The sequence below is a fragment of the Cryptotermes secundus genome, unplaced genomic scaffold (assembly GCF_002891405.2).
Source record: "Cryptotermes secundus unplaced genomic scaffold, Csec_1.0 scaffold447, whole genome shotgun sequence".
In the NCBI taxonomy this organism is placed as follows: Eukaryota; Metazoa; Arthropoda; class Insecta; order Blattodea; family Kalotermitidae; genus Cryptotermes; species Cryptotermes secundus.
The window spans coordinates 264,414-284,541 of NW_019733325.1; the positions used below are offsets into that span (position 1 = coordinate 264,414).

At 42.4% G+C, this 20,128-nt stretch overlaps 1 protein-coding gene across 1 annotated transcript in view; it reads left to right on the forward strand.

The window, feature by feature from the left end:
* The first annotated feature begins 514 nt into the window (after window positions 1–514).
* The window catches only part of LOC111867974 (motor neuron and pancreas homeobox protein 1), an 87,525-nt gene continuing 67,911 nt past the window's right edge, over window positions 515–20,128 (forward strand). Inside the window, exon 1 of the mRNA XM_023858237.2 lies at window positions 515–1,109. Within this exon, the coding sequence (XP_023714005.1) occupies window positions 515–1,109 (595 nt within the window). The remainder of the gene's footprint in view (window positions 1,110–20,128) is intronic.

Below are 20,128 nucleotides of genomic sequence, written 5' to 3' on the forward strand. Positions count from 1 at the left end.
GAGGCGAAGTACCAACTGTTGGGGGGACGGTTTGTTGCGTAATGTGTGGGCGGGAAGATTGAGCGAACCGTAGCCAATGGTAATCGAGTGGGCGGGCCAGGCGTACCAATAACACACAGACTGTAGTGTTCTGTTCCACGCTGGGGGCAGGTTTAATGATGAACTCAGACCGCGGGAAGACGAGGCAGTCAGATAGATATGTGGCGACATACGTGAAGCGCGTGACTCGTTCCTCGGTTCGATTCCAGCATACGTAATTTATTGAAATGAGATATGTTTTTCATCATAACATAATTTAATATCATTTATATGTTCTGAGACGTGGTGGAAACTGTCCGAATTTCGTTGTATGATCTATATGTAGTAGGACAAGTGCTTGAAAACAAACGCTTGCTCGAGTGTTTTAGTGCATGTCGTAAGTGGACCGCTGAAATGATTTGTAACGCATGGCCTTAGCCAAACGGTGCACTGTTGGGACTAGAGCAGGCTGAACAAGACGTGTACTTTTACAACAATGGCTGCCACGACAGCACTAGAGAGAGCCAGTCCTGCCAACAGTGTGAATAACAACAATACCAGCAGTGGTGTTACACTGAAGAAATCCTTCTGTATCGAAGCCCTGTTAGCTCGAGGTGAGGAGCACGAAGACGCCCCTATCAGTAGAAGCGTATCGCCTCGGACTCCGTCCCCCCAGTCACCCGGAACGTCCGTTCACAGCGTCAGTCCGCCAATCTCGCCCGGCTCGGAAGATGTCGCCCTGTCAGTGGACACGTACTCCGGAGTGCTAGGTTCGAGCCCACACTTGATTCCAAGACCTGGACTGCTCTCCAATTCCACCACCCAGTCATCGGCAGTTGCTGCGGCGTTCTTCGCTGCCAATCATCAGAATCACCTCAATCACCACGCTGTATACGGTTACCCTAACCATCATCACCACCAACTTCTAACGGGAGGGTCGGCATTCCACCCGTTGGAGGCGGCAGGGGGTGGTGCTAAAGGAGGCGGTGGTGGGCCAGGCCCCGTGGGGAACCAACAACACCTCCAGCACATGCAGCTGGAGTGGCTGGCCAGGACTGGAATGTTCTACCCGCGGCTACCGGATCTCGCAGGTTAGAGAATTCAATTAAACGAAGCTGAGCCCTTCTTGAGAAGCCGCCAGTTGCGCAGCTGCTCAAGAATTTAACAAGACATTGTATGAAAACCGAAGGTTCATTACCGTGTTCACTAGAGCCCTCCACTGTTCCCTATCCTGAGTCACATGAATCCAGTCCATACCACCCCATCCTGTCTCTCTAAGAGGGACCTAGTTCCATACTTAACTTGGGATTCGGTATTCTCCTTAAGGAACTTGACATTGTTTACGAGTTTCAACATGTCATGCCGTCTTGTAAGAGTCTTCCGCAAAACACTACCTCCTTTGCGCGCGCTCTCGTAATTAAAATTACGTTTATTATAATCTTACTTACCAATTTAATGTGTTCCTCTTATACCTTCCGGTGTCAAGGTTGTTTTTCATTTTGATCATTTTACAGACGGTAGGACTCCTTGCACGAGTGATTAGCTCATCGCAAGGCCTCTACCTAAACACAGGGCATCACAAACACAGAATAAACACATACACATACCAAACATCCATGCCTTGTGTGAGATTCGAACCCACGATCCCGGCTTCCGAGCGAGCGAAGACAATACATGCCTCATACCGCTCGGCTACTGTGACCGGCCGTTTGTAATCACTGTAACGAAATGCAAATAAGCGTAAATCTTTTGTAACAAATGACGTTTGTTTGGATGGCACTGGCGCAGATCTACACAAAAGGGATACACGAGGACATAGGCCTGCCTGAGTAGGGCAGGGTCAAGCGTCTTGTTACTGTAGCCAAGAACTCATTTGAGCTGAAGCAAAAAAAAAAAAAAAACACAGAGAAAAAGGAGTGTGTGTCTCTCAAATTTGGTTAGAAGCAAGCCGAAATACGTGAAAAGCAACCGACCTCAGAGCCATTTTTTGTTATTTTATTTTTTGAGTCTGCATCCCTTTCACGAGTGTGATCAGCTTATTATGAAGTGAGTAGCTTACTGATACACACCTCCTCTCAACAAGCAGGCAGAGAACTGCAAATATTTGATCTAAAATAATGAATGTACAAGAGTTAATGATGAAATTGAAGATAATGCCCATTTTAAAAGTCATACGGTCGGGATAGCTCAGTCGGTACAGCGACGGGCTACGGGCTGGACTGTGGGAGTTCGATTCCCTTCATGGCAAGATTTCTGTCTTCTCCACAGGGTCCGTACCGGTTCTGGGGCTCATCCAGCCTTCTGCGCAATGGGTACCGGGCAGAGATTTCTCGGTAACAAAGCGGCAGAGTCGAAAAGCTAACCACTCAACTCCAACTGTTCCGGAGGTCAAAACTGGCGGAAATATGCCTCAGCTCCTCCATACGTCTTCATGGCATTGTCCTTCATCAATTAAGCACAGCAAAAACTTTAACTTGTATAACTTTTTACGTTCAAATTTGTTAATTGTGCCTTGTCCCACTATCAAGCACCTACCCGCAATTAGATAGGGATAAGGTGAAGTCGTCCCTGTGCTTAACTAATTAAGTACTACGCTATGAAGGCGTATGGGGGAATGGATGTATGGATCCACATTTTCTTGATCTCAAGATTAGTTGGACGTGAGTGGTCAGTTTCACGCCCCGGCTGCTTTAACACCGAGGAAAGAGACTCCGATTCCAATTGGATAGGGGGTTGGGTGGGCCCAGAGACGATCTGGACGAAGTGGAGAAGAGAAAATTCTTGACCCTACCGGGACTCGAAATCCGAGCCCTCGATCGTCCAGCCTGTAGCCAGTCGCTGTACCGAATGCGCCTTCCCGGCTCCTAGAATTATGTTGTTACTTTAATTAGGGAAGGCAGTGAGATTTGAAGTGTAGGTCTGCACGGTTGAACTGTGAATAAGTCAGCAACGAATCTGACCAGATTTACAGCAGAGGTTATCAGTTTTCTGTTACAAGCTGTACTTCAGCCTCGTATGTGGTGTATTTTAATAATAACTAACGACAATCCGCAGAAACTGGAATATGCAACTGATGACTTCCGAAATGAATGCGACATTTGCTAATATGCAGCAGGTTGGTTTAGGTTTCAGATCGTGAGTGAACTTACACCTTAAGATCAGCAGACAAGGAAATACATCCTAATGTTTGCAGATTTTACTGCTCTCTAAGTTTCCTATTAAAGTGACCGCAGACGTTTCGAAATTGCGGGGTCTCAGACGCTGATGTTACATTCGTCCGCCTCAGGCCCTACGCGAGACGACAATCTGTATCGCTGAGCTCTCGTGTTCTATTCCTTTTCGCAATTTCAGCTACGTTTTTGGCACATCTGCAAAGAAAAATAAAAAAAAAACTCCTTTTACCTTTCCTGTGTCTCTCGGTCAGCATGTAACATGAACAGGTAAACACATTTTCTTTAAGTAGATTTTAAAATGTTCTGACTATGGTGTATAACACACAGAATTACTGGTTTTCTAGACTTTTTTTCATCAACCGGTATTCTAAAGAATAGAAAACACGACGTTTCGGAAAGTGTTGGTTATGTTTGTAAAACAAATTTCTACCTCATTTTCTGCCCCAGTTCCACGCATGTGCGTGCTATATCACAATTTTTATTGTATATTTCCTTCTTATCTCCCGCCGGATTATCCTGGTCTCAAGTGGTTAAATAACTGTCTAAATCTGACAGGGGTTGTACAGTGATTGAGATTAGCTCTTTCTAAGGGGCTCCCCTTCACCTAAGGACGGAAACAGATCCAGTTTCCGAAACGTCGTGTTTTCTATTATCTACAATACCGGACGATGGGAAAAAGTCCCAAAACCCAGTAATTCTGTGGATTTTCTTGAAGTTTGATATTGGAAAATTTTACTAAAATTGGTTTATACGTTCCAGTTTTGGTTAAATGAGAACGATCATTTCGTTTGAAGACTTACATGAGCTTCTGAGGAAATCTCGGCCGTAGAACACTAAATATTATTCAGTGTGAAATGTATTCCCCCCCCCAAAAAAATGGAAACAAAAGTAAAACAAAAGTTTGATATCAGATACACACTTCCCCACACGTTATGCTTGTTTAAAGATGCACCCAATTAAACAAAGAAGCTAATGAAAAAAACCACAACAGTTTTCGATGTGTACCGCTACTTTTCCTGGCTGTATGACCTGCTTTACACCAAGAATAAGGGCAAGATCTGTGTTTAAAATGGAATCCAAATTTGTACAGCCCTTGCGCTAAAGAATCATGTAGCAGAGTCTTAGCCTATGTAAGCCAGGCACCATTTAGAGCACTATCAATTTAAGGTTTGGTTCTTAGGACAAGGCGTAAGTTTAAATTTGAGCGTATCTCTTACCGTCTTTGATCAAGAGACATTTAAGACTTTATACTTAAAAGTAAAGTTATCCCTCTGCTAACTAATTAAGCGCTACGCCATGAAGGCCTATGAGGGAGTGGATGTATAGATCCACATTTTATTGACATCGACGCTATTTGGAGGGGAGTGGTCAGCTTCACGCCCCGGCCGGTTTATCCCCGGTGCCAACTGGATAGGAGGCTGGGTGGTCCCCAGAGTCGGTCTGGGTGACATGCAGAAATGAAAATTCTTGACCTTAATGGAACTCGAACTCCGTCCCCTCGGTCGTCGAACACCATTCCGCAGCCTTACCGGTAGGCCAGTTTCTTCAGTTTTAAACTGTTTTGACTGACAATAGCCATCGTGACACTGTCGACTTGAAGTCGATCGATAAATGTGAGTCGAAGAGCAAGGGGATTCCCAGGATCTGCCAAATGTTTCGTTTGTTTCCCTGACTTATCATAGCCCTACGTGCCACTCATTTAAACTTCAAGATAACTTCAATTTTTTACTGAATGCTCTGCTGTAGTTCGAAAAGCTGTTCGTCAATCTCAGACCTGTATTGCCTCTGATCACGAAGAGAATTTAACGCAGTATGAACCTGCGTTGGAAGGGATATTCAGACTTGCCTTACCTACCCATGCGGCCGCGAACAAAACTGTAACCAACTCCATGGAGTTGAGCCATCTTTGAGAATTCACCCGTTGCTCAGCAACTCAAGAATTTCCCAACATTTTTTGGAACCCGGAGGTTGATTGCAGAGTTCACAAGAGCCCCTCCACTGGTCCGTGTCCTGCACCAGCTCAGTCCAAACCTTATCATTCCATCCTATCTCTCTAAGCTCCATCTTAAAGCTTGAAGATCTTTTCCCTCACTGGAATTTGTGTACGATACATCGTTTCTGAGAAGCAGAATTCCTTCTTCGAAAACTTGTCAGTAGTCTCGAACCTGTCTGTTGTTCTCACCTTGTATTTACTTCTCATACCTACGGATATTATAACAACTAATTATCAATTACTGCTGTGCACAGTTGTCACTGGAGGCTAAATTATGTCTATATTTTTACCTCCTTATCACCTATCGACATGGCTGTCGCGTGAACTTGTCAGATGCAAAGAGAACAACAACAGTTGGCCCGTCGTCATCCAGTAGCCTTGACTTCTTTCTTTCTGATGTTCTGCCAAAGAAGTTATATCTCATTATTCCGATTAAGCCAAAGAATATTTGGAATTCGTAACTTTCTGGCCCCGTTCCATGTTTTAAAAAGCAAATTTTGCTCATAGATTAAATAAGAAGCTCTAGGAGGTACTACTGTCTATTTTCCTTTGATACAACTTGGACCGCATAGAAGACGACGCGCCATACAATTCTTCTGTCGCTGCGCATGTATTTGTTGCCGCGGTAACGTTTTTACCGAGGCGTTGACTAGCAACGATAAGGAGATACACAAAGAGACACACAGACTGATGGAATGGATTTACGGAGTAGGACGTTGAGATGGGTTTATGTGCCATGATATACATACCAAGTTTCATAGAGACTGGTTCAGGCATTCGAAAGTTGATCTGGGGAGTGGGAGAAAATTTATAGACACACAGACAGATGGTAATCGCATTAGCCTACTTTTATTTTATTCAAATTAAGGGAAGTAGGATAAAACTATTAAAACATTCTATTGCCTACGTATCTGTAAATAGAAAGAACCCTTAATATTTCAGATTTTTTGTATGTTTGATACTGCACCATGTGCGCATTAATTCAATTGAAAAACCCTATTGCAAAGTAAAGTTTGCTAATATTTCTTCTGGTTCGCGATATATATTGGAACGTGTAGCCTCAGCTTATGTAGGAATTGGCGAACCTATTGTTGCTACAGCCACTACTATGTCTAATGCTCACATCAATATCACGAACACCAGCATCACTACTACTACTACTGTCGCTGCCGCTGCTACCATCACCATTACGGTATAGATGTACTGCAAGGCTGTCCGGATTCTTTTGTTTTGTGGGTAACTTCAGCAGAATTGAGTCTGTATGCGGGAAACATAAGTTAGATACACGAAATGTGGGATGTATAATTATACGTTTAATGTCTATACTTTTATCTGTTTAGTTTTCTGTACATTATATAGAACAATACTAATATACTGATAATAATATGGAAAATTTATTACTAATACAATTCACAGCTTAGGCTAAAAAAGGTATAAAAAGTAAAGTTATCCCTGTACCAGGCCGTGAAGGCCCATAGGGTTGTGAGACGTTGAGGGTCCCACATTATCTAGACAATCGGCTCAAAGATGGCGGTAAGGTTGTCAGCCTTACGCGCCGGCCGCGCTTTACTCCACAGGAAAATTATTTAATTAATTCCTGGTACTCATTTCTGTTAGAGGCTGAGTAGACCCCAGGACCATAGTGCGGCTGGTAGGATTAGGTCAATTGAAAAAATCCAATGACCTCATCGGGACTTGAATCCGCGACCTTCAGGCTTGTAGTATAGCCCCTCAACCCACTATGTTACCGCGTGCCCCCCAGCTTAGGCTAAGATATCTTTATTTTTAGCACATTTTTACAAAATGAATTAGCAATGTAAGGTATGTATCCATAAATAAAAATCTCATAACCTTTTTAAAAATATCATACACATGTTCGTAATATAACACCTAAAGTAAAACAAACAATTAATGCTAATTCACATATTAATTTTTCTTTTCTTCATAAAATATTCATAAGAATTATGAAAAACGGCAGGTAACAGATATCAAATCCATTTAATAAACAGCATAATTTGCTATGTTTTTTCAAGGAAATTTAATGTGAGCACTTGTATTGTTTTCTGAAAAAATAGGCAAGCCAGAAAACGTCATGGAATTCAGTGTGATACTAGACATTGTATCTCTCTGCAAGAGGTGACGTCATCAAAAGCAGGGGCCAGGAAGAACATACAGATAGGAACATAACGCAAGGGAAGACTAACAGAAGCAGCACAGAGCCATATCATTTGGATAAGTGGACGACGCCCCTAAAAGTTGTGCAAGAATTATATGATTTTAAGAAATTTAAAACCAAAATTAAATTAGAAAATGAGTGAAATTAATCAGTGCAAATAAACATCGAGTGCAGGCCAAGTAAACTGAAGAAGAAACGCCACATTTTCACGCGTGTAAGTTAGTTAATATTTTATACATTTTTACAGTGAGACAGTTTTGGCGTAAACAAAACACTTGATGATGGCCGTTGGCGGCCGAAACATGTCGTAATGAGGAGAAATAAAAGTGAAAATAGTTGCGTTGAGAACCGACTATATTGTATGTTTTTAAAGATTATATCTCTTCATCTGGCTGATTATTGTTAGGAACATATATTTCGTAATATTCACTATCATATATTTGTTTAAACGATTATCAGTTTATGGTGATAAGTATTTAAGCATTTTAATTGCAGAAACCCCTGATTGGTTTAAGTAAGTAGAACCGAAAAAATGATTTTACCTTTAACGGCACTCGTTTTAGAACAGGGCACTGTGCAGAAGTAACTAAATTTCGAACCATTGTGTCATTCAAAATTGTCTGCTTGCACATTAATATCTCAATTTATATTTCACTCATATTATTCCCCGAACACGGAAGAAATTGGTTCAGCACTCTCATTTATATCCCTTTCTTGAAAAGGCCGACTTAGGGAACCCCATCCGTTCAAAATCTTTAAACTTTCTTTCGAACTCCTTTGAGAGTTTATATATAAATAGAATATAGACAGACGCAACGAAAACACGTATACCATCAGCGCGACTTTGAACAGTTTGGAACCGGGTTCACATATTGTCAAGTGTAAGGGTTTTGCCTCTGACTTATAAGACGGATTTTGGGTTGGATGATTGGATTTATCGCACCCTACATATTCACAACTCGGGACTACAGGAAATACAGCGCTATCGCTGATCTACACACTTTACAATTCACCGTTACACGCGCCTTAGGATTCTTAGTCTTCACTAGTCTTATCCTGGCAACGGATTTATAACCGTCTCACTGTAACTTCAAATCACACATGAAGTAGTTTTTTTTTGCACAGCCTAATTAATTTGTTGCCGTTATTCTGCAGCTGCCAATTCCGAACACTCGACTCAATTCAACTGCTCTGCTTCTAAGCTTATATCCTGGCAGGCTGGCAACTCTGCACTTCTCCACTACTGTTTCATACTGTCGAACACTTCTTTATAACAGCTTTGCACGGACCACGCAGAAAACACAGCTTCTATTGTTAAGGAGGCTTGTTTACTGATTTGTCGCCTAGCAATAGACGTCCTATTGATTCGTGCGTTAACTCCCGCGGGAATGTGTTTACCGAGTCGTTGCCTAGCAGTGGGTATATATGTCACAATATTTTAGAATTATTTTCTGCAATTACGGTTGCATTTTGTTCATACTATGTTACGGTGATTTCATGTGGTGAACTTAATAGCAGCTTTGATTACACTGCCAGAAGTATTTTGCCGGTACGGTAAGACTGTCAAATTTCGTAAGATACGTAGGTCGTACCGAAAGTCATGAGCAACTTTTTTTGCATGCAACCTGGAAACAGCAGACGAAAGAGAGTACGGTGGTAGGTGGAACCGGCTGTTATGATAACCTTGAGTGTCTTGTGACGTCAATAGCTTGCATCACGTGACCAGTGTCACTCATAACAAAATGGCCGACAATTATGTAGTTTCGCCAGCGTACTGTCATCAAATTTCTCATGAAAGAGGAAATCCCTGCTGCAGAAATTCACCAGAGACTTCAGCGTGCTTATGGAAGTGTGTGCGTGGGTGCGAGCAGTGTTCGAAGATGGGTAAAACATTTTAAAGATGGGAACACCAGCATCGAAGATGAGACTCGGAGCGGTCGTCCTCGAACAGCCTCAACTGAACGCAACAAGGAAAGGGCGGATGAGATCATTGAAGATGACAGGCGTGTGACTGTGGACACAATAGCCCGAAAACATGGAATAGGGCACAGTGCAGTACAGGAGCTAATTGAAAGCTTGGGCTATAGGAAAGTTTGTGCTCGTTGGGTCCCGCGGTTATTGACCGAAGACCACAAAGGTCAGCGAAAAGCCATCACCTCAGAACTGCTGCAGAGATATCGACACGAAGTTAATGAATTTTTGCTCTGAATTGTGACAGATGACGAAAGCTGGTTTCATCATTTCGAGCCTGAAACGAAATGGCAGGTATGGAATGGCACCATTTGCAAAGACAGTGCCATCAGCTTCGAAGGTGATGGGCACAGTCTTCTGGGATGCAGAGGGGTTTATTCTGGCCGAATTCCTGGAACCTGGGCAAACCATCAATGCTGCTCGTTATGTCCAGACGCTGCACAAGCTCCGTCGTGCATTGCGCGATAAAGGTCCGGGACGAAACATCATCATCCTGCATGACAACGCTCGCCCCCACGCCGCTCGCCTCACATTTGAAGCAATTGCAAAGATGGGGTGGGAAGTTCTTCCACACCCCTCCTATAGCCCTGATCTGGCACCCTCCGACTACCATCTTTTCGGATTTGTGAAGGATCAGCTGCGTGGACAACGTTTTGAGACAAGGGAGGCAATTCAGAAAGCAGTGCGTCAGTGTCTTCGGATGGCTGGAATGGAATTTTACAGAAGGGGAATTTTCAAACTCCCAGAACGCTGGGAGAAATGTGTACAAAGAAGTGGCGATTATGTGGAAAAATAAAGAAAGGTCTGTAGATTGAGGTGGTGTATTTGGTTTGTCAATAATAAAGCATGTTACTTTACAAAAAATTGTTGCTCATGACTTTCAGTAGGACCCTCGTAATTTCTCCTTTCTCTGATACAAAATTGATATTCACCAAGAAATGAGGCGCCTCTTAGACAGACGAACTAGTAAGTTCGGTAAAACGTAAATGTTCTAATTTGTATTTTAAAGGTTCCCGGTTCATATCTCCGTTTTGGAAAAAACCTATCCTGACTGATATTTATTCTGCTCTTTTTCGAGTCGTCCATTAAATTGCCGTACTAATACCTTATCTTTCCTATTCCTTTCTATTCGTTTTTCACTCGGTAGCTGCAGGACGGAAGGTCACAGAATCGAGTCCCGATGAGGTGGATTTTTTTCAGTTTACATAATCCTTCCAGCCGCACTATGGCCCTGGAGTCGACTCAGTCTCTAACAGAAATGAGTACCAGGAAACTTCCTGGGAGATAAAGAGCGGCCGGTGACATACCGTCAACTGTGAGCCGATTGTCTACAGCAGGGGTCTCCAAACTTTTCGAAAAGCGGGCCACATTATGTAATTCAGCACTTTCAACGGGCCGGATAAAATGAGAAATTAGTAACTCTAGGTACTATGAGTTTTATTGAAAGCACAGAATTTCATAAACTAAATACAAAGTACGTGAGAATAAATTATCGTATATTAATGACAACAGACAGTAGCAGCAAATGCTCATATTTTCATCACAAATTATAATAAAACAATTAATGTGAATGATGGAACTCTTTTTGCATTCTTAAAATCTGATTAAATTGAGGTGATGATGATCTGTTACAATTACACTTCACCAGTGCAAGAAGTCTTGTGCACAAGACGTCTAGTAACGAGCTGCTCGCGCTACCTACATTGCCACGAAGTGACACTGCCGATCGAGGCCGAACAAGTACGAAGAAATACCGCGCAGTATACGGTCCAGAATTAGTAAAATTGTGAATAATATTAATTTTAACATAATATGGAATATCAATATATTTTAAATAGTCTTAATTAATGAATTTGAAATCTATGAACAAGTACTTTTTTACCAGTACTCATTGGAAAATTAGTTCAATTGGCGCATTTCTGCACAATTCTTTCGCGGGCCTGATAAAATCACATCGCGGGCCGGATGTGGCCCGCGGGCCGTAGTTTGGTGACCTTTGGTCTAGAGAAAATGTGGGAGCCTCGACGTGTCACGCCTTTATGGGCCTCCACGGCCTGTTTCATTGGTAACTTTACACTTTTTTGCCTTATTTATTTTTCACTATCATCCGAATATTGCACGCTATAACCATAGTCAAAATTACATTCAGCGTCGTTAAATAGTCCAGAAAGAAGTAGACTGGTCTAACAGCCCTCTATGGATTGGTCCCTTATGTTAAGTGTCTTACTTTCAGATTAGCCTGTTGGAGTGCTTTATCGTCATGTCTTAGAGGTTGTGAGGAGGACAGCCGGGTCTCGATCCCCGCTAATGATTATTCCGTGGCACGTCTGGGGCGCGGGCAGCCATTATGCCGCCATCACCATGTTTATAAGACAAACACGGCGTGTGTCAACACCGACTAAGTACGTGTGTTTTCTACCTGCTGTTAAGGTCCACGGAATAATATTTGGATAATGGAGGTGTGGTCCTTATATGACTCCCTGAATTACCTCTTACACAAACAAGTGCTTTTTTTTATTTGAATGTTTTAATTGGTTGGTGGCTTGCATATTAACACATCCAAGTATTTAAAGTTGTTCAGCAATTAGGCTGGGTGTTCGCCACAGGGTGATTCAAAAAAATGTTCATATCGTCCTGTTTAGTTTCGGAAGCTGGGATTTATTCTAATGATTAGATGCGTCATCCATGAAGACCTCTAGTTCAAATCCAAGCCTGTTTGTACTTCATGGACAAGTGCACAAACTACGTACCTTGATAATTCTTCTTCACATCCTTTTGCTTTTCTGTCTATTTATACTCCATGGAAAGTCTCTTAGAAGCTAGGCATAATAGTCTTTAAGCTAGTCGAGAAATTCATAGCCCTTTTTAGCACCTGAAATTCCACTGCAATGTTCATGATTTCTATCCTCAGCCAGATGAATCCAGTCCACGCCCTAACATCCCATTCAAAGTTAGACCAAATTTCTCATCTCATCCATTCCTAGGTCTCTCTCTATACCTATGTTCTTCATACTGCTACCGTGCGTGCTACATGTCCCGCCAATATTATACTTCTTTGCCCATTCACTCTTATCTGTTGAAGTTTAAAACTATTAATCTGATTAAAATTTTCAATTTTTTTCCTAGCCCTCTGTAACTCTGTTTTCCTTTACGCCCAAATAGGACCCGTTCTCCTCAGCGCAATGTTCTCAGATCGTCTCTGGGGTGAGACCCCAGGTTTCATGCCCTTACAAGCCAGCAGGCAGCGGTTCGTAGTTTTGAATATTATAATCTTTACGTTTTAGATTGAACTAAATAAAACACTGAGAATGAAAAAAAAAACAACGCACATAAACAATTAGAAGCCGAGGTAGCTCAGTCGGTACAGCGACTGGCTACGGGCTGGACGACTGAGGGGTCGGATTTCAAATACGGGTAGGATCAAAAATTTTCTCTTCTCCAAATCATCCAGACCGGTTCTGGGGCCCATCCAGCATTCCATGCAATGAGTATCGGGGGCTCTTTCCCCTGGGATAAAGCGGCCGGGGCGTGAAGCTGACCACTCACCTCCAGCTAGTGCCGAGATCAAGAAAATATGGATCTTTATATCCACACCCCCTACGCCTTCATGGCGTAGTACTTAATTCGTTGAGTACAGGGACAACATTTAAATAAACAATTGGCTGGTCAGTTAGTGGCTAATTTTCAACAGCCAGCTATTTCCACTCGCAATTTATGGGTCCTAATGTGCTGTTTCGCCATACTCAAAATGAAGTTTGTTACACATTTTAGCTTGATCTTGCGTTGATTCTTCAGCTCTGAGAGTTGTTACCTTCGAGCTGGACGCCATGATTGTAGCCCTACCTAGAATCTAGTAAAATCAGTTTATGGCCTAACGACGTATAAATTCTGATCTTCTAAGTTACGTTCTACAAGAAAACATAGAAACAATAACTTGGGTATCCTTTAGCAGTACCGCCTGCATACACCATTGGATTTTACAGTTCTACTATAAACTTAGTGGGACTCGCGCTAACGTAGTTGATTGAGGCACTATGCTACAATCCGGAAGGTCGCGGTTCGAATCCCGATGAGCTCAATGTATCTTCCATTTGACCTAATCCTTCCAACAGAACTATGGCCCTGGGTTCTACTCAGCCTCTAACAGAAATGAGTATCAGGAATCTTCCTCGGGGTAAAGGGCGACCGGCACGTAAGGCACCGCCATCTGTGAGACGGTTTTCTAGAAAATGAGGGCGCCTCGACGTCTCACAACTGTATGGGCCTCACGGCCTCTTACAGGGATAGCGTTACCTTTTTATCTTTACTACAAACTAAGTTCATTAAAGCTGAAATAAAGTAACAAAAAGTGAAATGAGAATGTCACAGTTTCGGAAGAATTATGCGTGAACCTTCAGCTGTCTGTGGCAGGATGCAGATGCAAGATTCGAACCGGACATTTCCAGAATACAAGTCAGAAGCGTCACCATTTGAGCAACTTGCTCGGCCTCAGTTATACCGTCACAATATTTACCACACTAAATACCACTAATTCTGTAGTTAACACACAAATCGTGTTGTATTGGCTGGGGGTTTCAAAATTGGCAACACTGGCACCAGGGGCCATGAGCATCACACCAAATTACGCCTATATGAAGACTCTGCAAAGGACACGTACAGAAACGTAGGTTGGGTTATATTCCCGGCTGGGGTAAGATGTTTCTTCTTCTCCACTGCATCCAGACCCCATCTGGGGCCCACCCAATCTCATACCCAGTGGATAACAGTTTTATTTTCCAGGGATAAAATGGCTGTAGCCTGAAACTGACCGCTAATCCCGTTTAGTACAGAGGTGTGGAATAAAGGAGCTATAACTCTATTCCCTCAAACATCTTAATGATTTTATACTTAACTTACGAACAGGAACACTCCATCTTCACCCTTTTTATGTGAGATTTAGTGAAAAACTTGTTAGTCAGCTGAATTAATAATTTACCCTTAATAAATTATTCGATCTGTAAATTAGAAGTCTATTCGATTAGAAATGTATTTCTTACTCTGCTACGAAATGAGGAATTTCCTGCGAAAATTATCGAATTGACTTTATAAATACATCGGCGTGTAGCTTTTTGAAAACTACCATAAACTACATTTGGCCAGTGGAAACATTTTTCTAGTAGGATTTCGGATTTCAGAGAAAGCGATTTCTCACTAGTGATTACTTATAAAGAATAGTTTATGCTCAAGATCTAATGATAAATGTATAAATAGAGAATTTCTTAAAAATCTTGACAAACAGGTTAAAACTTACTTCAGTATTAAAATTTTACACACTGAAAAAAATGAAGAGAGATATTTTCTAGCAAAAGTTTGAAACCTTATCTTCTTAACAGGCGTATTATCAGGATGACAAATGACATTACCTACACATACACCATAATCAATCATAATTTTGTTGCTAAACACATTTTAATTAACTGGAGACACAGGTCTGTAAACATACCGATAGAATTTATCAAGTATACCTTACGATGCCCGTTCACGGTAGCCGAGAGGTCTAAGGCATGTACTGTCTTCGCTCGCTTGGAAACCGGGATCGTGGGTTCGAATCCCACTCAGGGAATGGATGTTTAGTTTGTGTGTGTGTGTTTTTCTGTGTTTGTGTACAGGTAGAGGCCTTGCGACTAGCTAATCACCCGCCCAAGGAGTCCTATCGAGTGTGTAAGATCTAGAAAACCCGAAGTGAACAGAGAAGTTCATGGAGGTAGGCCTAGGCCCACTTGGGCTATAGTTCCAAGGGGAAAAAAAATCCTTACGATGATTTGAACTGAAGAGAAATGAAGTGACAGGAGGTTGGAGAAAACTGCATAAGTCAAGGAGGATGAGATGGGCAGGGCATGTAGCACGAACTGGGAGAAGAGAAATGCATATAGGATATTGTTGAGAAAGCCAGAAGGAAAGAGACTACTGGGAAGATCAAGACGTAGGTGGTTGGACAATATTAAAAAGGGTCGTAGAGATATAGGAGGGCATGGTATGGATTCGATTGATCTGGCTCGGGATAGGGACGAGTGGAAGGTTCTTGTGAACACGGTAATGAACTTTCGAGTTCCATAAAATGCTGGGAAATTCTTGAGTAGCTGCAGAATTGGCGGCTCCTCAAGGACTCAGCTGCATGAGTGAGTATATCTTAAGATTTACATGAAAATGTGAATTCAGGCAGTCGACGCTTAACAGCCATCGTAACACGTAGACCTTCGTATCCAATGCGCACAAAAATTAATTGTTTGGTTCAGATTGGATCTCTCTGACATGATTACATTCATCAAGTCTGTGCGGACAATTTCTGGGTGTCAGTTTAGAAAGAAAATCTTCCTATCTGTTTACAGAGATTCACGTTCCTCACAAATAAGCCTACTAACTACATTTCAAACATTTTTATCCAAACATTGTCAACACTTACGGAATAAAAAAGAGTATTTTAGAAACAAAAGACTGTTCTCTAGGCCGTGGTATATTTTTTCTGTAGTCCATAGACTCATAAGCCTAACTGGGCTTGTAAACAACACAGAAAAACAACATTGTATATGTTTAAGTTTGAGAATATGATCCTACGTGAAACCTAGATCAACGCTTTCGTAACTCTGATGAAAATTTTGTTTTTTCTCGACTAGGCGTGATATTAGCTTTCAGTGAGAGAACTTCCAAAATAAACACTCCCCAACAGTTTCCACGAATAACTCCTCCACTGAGCCATTCTTAGGCTTATGCATTAAATCACCATTTCACCGAATAAGAAAGCCATTAACGATGGAAATTTGTTTTTGGCAAAGGTCAAGGTTGCAATGCCGACTGAAATGTAGGCACCTCGTACTGCCGCATGTTGGGCCTCTACCAACAACTCTGACTGCCACATAATGACATGATAATGACACAGTGTGTATAAATATGTGTTTTTTTAAAGACATCTTGTGAAGCAAAATTTCATCCTTCAGATTATGAAATCATTTTAATGATTTTCTGCTGAACGAGGGAGCAAAGGACATTCCAGTGGTTACAAAACTCCGAGAATCTCCTATATAAACCAAAATATGGTTTCCTTAGTATGACCCGGGATAGTGACTGACCACGGGTTGGACGGCCGAGGGGTCGGAGTATGAGTCCCGGTGGGGCCAAAACTGTTCACTTTCCCACGTCGTGCCGACCTACTCTGGAGTTCACCCAACCTCCTATCCAATGGGTATCGTGGGCTCTTTCCACGGGGTAGTGCTTAATTAGTTAAGCACAGGGACAGCTTTACATTTTACCTTACTGTTCCTTAATAATGCCATTTTATGGGTGCTTCCTAAAACTTGCCAACGGGATTTAATGCGAGACCTCACAGAAGGGACACTTCAAGATTCGAAGTGAGCGGGGAAGTTTATCTGACCTCTAAGACGAGAACATGTTAGTACGCAGGTAGACAGTAGTTTGTTTGCCGAGCAGCAGCTAATTATGCACCACGCACGCGCGTCATGTGTTAACTGTCTAATGGACGGACACGTGTAGTCACCTCTCAGCGTTTCGTGACTGAGCTGATAGGACTTAAGCCACACATCAACCGTTTCTCTTGTTTTACTTGATGTTCCTTTGTTTCGTGGCTAGTTCAGTAACGTGGATTCAGAGAGCGCCGTTTATGCACGTACGTCCATGCGCCTTACCGTGAACAGCGAACCTCATGATATTACAGCGTACTGGGAATTAGACTAATACATCTAACCTTCAAATTTGAGGCCGTGTTTTAATCTGTCCACTATTTGATCCGAACAGAGTTGCCTCGCCGCCTAAGGCGTCAAATGGACACTGGGATTGTGGGCTCGAGGCATGAATATCTGTCCGCGTTTCTTCTGTGTTTGTGTCTGCGACCTTACTACTAGCTGATCACCTGTCCAGGGAATCCTACCAACTGTCTATAAGATTCATATTTACAGATTAATTCTAATGGGAACAGCCCAGTGGGCCCAATCCGTCAAGACAAAAGAAGATTGTGAGCCGGGATAACTCAGTCGGTATAGCGACAGGTTACTGGATAGACTACCGAGGGGGCGGAGTTCGAGTCGCGATAGGGTCAAGAATTTTCTCTTCTTCACGCCGTCCGGCCTAGCTCTGGGGCCCACCCAGCCGCCTATCCAATGTGTACCGGGGGGTAAAGCGGCCGGGCAGTGGAGTTGACCACTCATCTTCAACTAGTGCCGAGGTTAAGAAAACGTGGATCTATACATCCACTCCCCCATACATCTTCATGGCGTTGTGCTTAATTAGTTAAGCATAGGAACAACTTTACCTTTTACCTTTAGAAGACTCTGTTTGTACTGAGGATACACAGAGTAAGGAGAAAAGGCAGTCAGTTTTGAAGTCTTAACGATCACTTGGAATTACCAAGTTTCTGGACCTTGTTCTGAGAGAAAGAGCCGTTTCTGAGATTGGATCTGTTTCCGTCTTCAGGTGGAAAGGAAGGAGGCCCATACTCAGACTCAACAAACTCATGAGAAGAAACAGTTGTTATAGTCTGAGGTGTGACGCTGCGTTGTCTGGAAGAAGTTCGCCGATGTTTCGGAGGAACATACTCCTTCCATCCTCAGGATCGAATAATATGCTTGCTTATTCCTTGTTCTGCTTACGCCTTAAGCGCCGGCCGCCCTTTACTCAAATTTTAAACAGAAATTTTTATATATTCCTCATTTCTCCTATGTATGCTGCATACTCAACTCATCACATTCTCCTGTATTAGATCAGTCTAGTGGTAGGCCTATTTGATAAGAGATAGACCCTACAAATTTTGAAATTCTTATTAGGTCTACGTACTTTTCCCCAGCTTCCTGATACTTCTCACTGAAGTTATAATTATCGACACCATTGACACCCTTTCTGTCTTTGTTTCTTTCTTCCTTCCTTCTTTCTTCGTTTTTCTTACACCTTGACGGAGTAGGCTCTATGGCCTGATCCCACTCAGAATTAATTTTGAAATTACGAATCCTATAGACAGTCCGTAGGACTCCTTGGGTGGGTAATGAGCCCACGACAACTTCTCATCTTTCATTAGTAACTCTACAGAAATATTACATTATATTACTGCTATTGTCAGCCCTCAGGAACATAAGCTAATAGGGCTAATACTGTAAAATCTGTAGGTATTATTTTCTACAAAACTGTTAAAAATGAATCGCTCTTTGTAGATATTGCAACCGAAATCTGCCGTGAGAATTAGAACAGGCGCTAGAACATGTGCCTATCGGTAAGCGCATGTTTTCTCAGCCTCTCCCAAGTTAATGCTTGTTTTACATGAGCGACGTTAAGGCTACTTCCTATACCAGCCAATTGTTCCGGATTTTTATCTCCGTAATCGCAGCCACGAGGAGGTGTGACGGGGGGGGGGGNGGGCTTCACACATCGAATCATCTGTCGGCAATTATGACGGTTCATTATTCTGTGCGCACTTTCCGAGCCTGACATCATTTTGGGCGTGTAAACAAGCCACCGGGTCGTCAAACACTTTCTACTAACAACAACATAAGAATTCCTCCGACACGTAGATTAGACTGATGGACGCAATAATAGCTTCAACAGCTCGGTACACAAGGCAGCATCAATTGTTAAAACAAAACACTATTACTCTAAGTGCCTCCATCTGGCGCGACCCTCTGAGAGCCAACCTTCCCCTCCACCACTCCCAATTGCCACAATAATACAATGTCGACATTGTTGCTGCACGCCAAAGTGCCATTGTTACAGAGTGCTAAGCGACTCTTGGCTTATGGACATGCAGACCGCTGACGGAGAGATACGATATTCATTATGTAGGCTTACTCTATAAGCAAGACAACACTCGTCGTAAGATGAACATCAGGGTTTCGAAGCATTATAATTTGCACGCTTCAAGACCACTCGTATTTCGACTAGAATTAACTAACTAACTTATCTACAAGATCCGTCCAGGTCCGAGGCTTTGTGAAATTTTCGTAACAAGCTTATATTTTTATGATGAGTTGTTAGCCCCACCCCCAACCCGCAAGCTGGAGGTTCATCCCTTGTCGGATGTCCGCGATTGCTTATTCAATATATTCGCAGCTTCCCTCCAAAACTGGAGAGCGTCTCCTCCATCCGCAACCTGAGGACGCGCCATGCCGTGGTGACAAGGGGCCCATCTGTGAACACGGTAACGAACTTTCGGGTTCCATATAATGCGGGGTAGTTCTTGAGCAACTGCACAATTGGCGGCTTCTCAAGGAGGGCTTAGCTCCATGAGTGAACTAACTAACTCGATGAAACTGAGTCATTATTGAGAAGCTGCTAGTCGGTCAGCTAGTCAAGAATTTCCAAACGTTTTACAGAACCCTAAGGTTTATTACCGAGATCACAAGAGCCCGCCACTGGTCCCTATAATAGAAGTAAAGTAAAAGTAAAGCTATCAGTGTACCAGGCCGTGAAGGCCCATAGGGTTGTGAGACGTTGAGGGTCCCACATTATCTAGACCAGGGGTCTCCAAACTTTTCGAACCGCGGGCCACATTGGGCAATTCAGTACTTTCAACGGGCCGGATAAAATGAGAAATTAATAACTCCAGGTATATGAGTTTTATTGAAAGCACAGAATTTCATAAACTAAATACAAAGTACGTGAGAATAAATTATCGTATATTAATGACAACAGAGAGTAGCAGCAAATGCTCATATTTTCATCACAAATTATATTAAAACAATTAATGTGAATGATGGAACTCTTTTTGCATTCTTAAAATCTGATTAAATTGAGGTTCAAATTTTGAAACGCTAATCACAA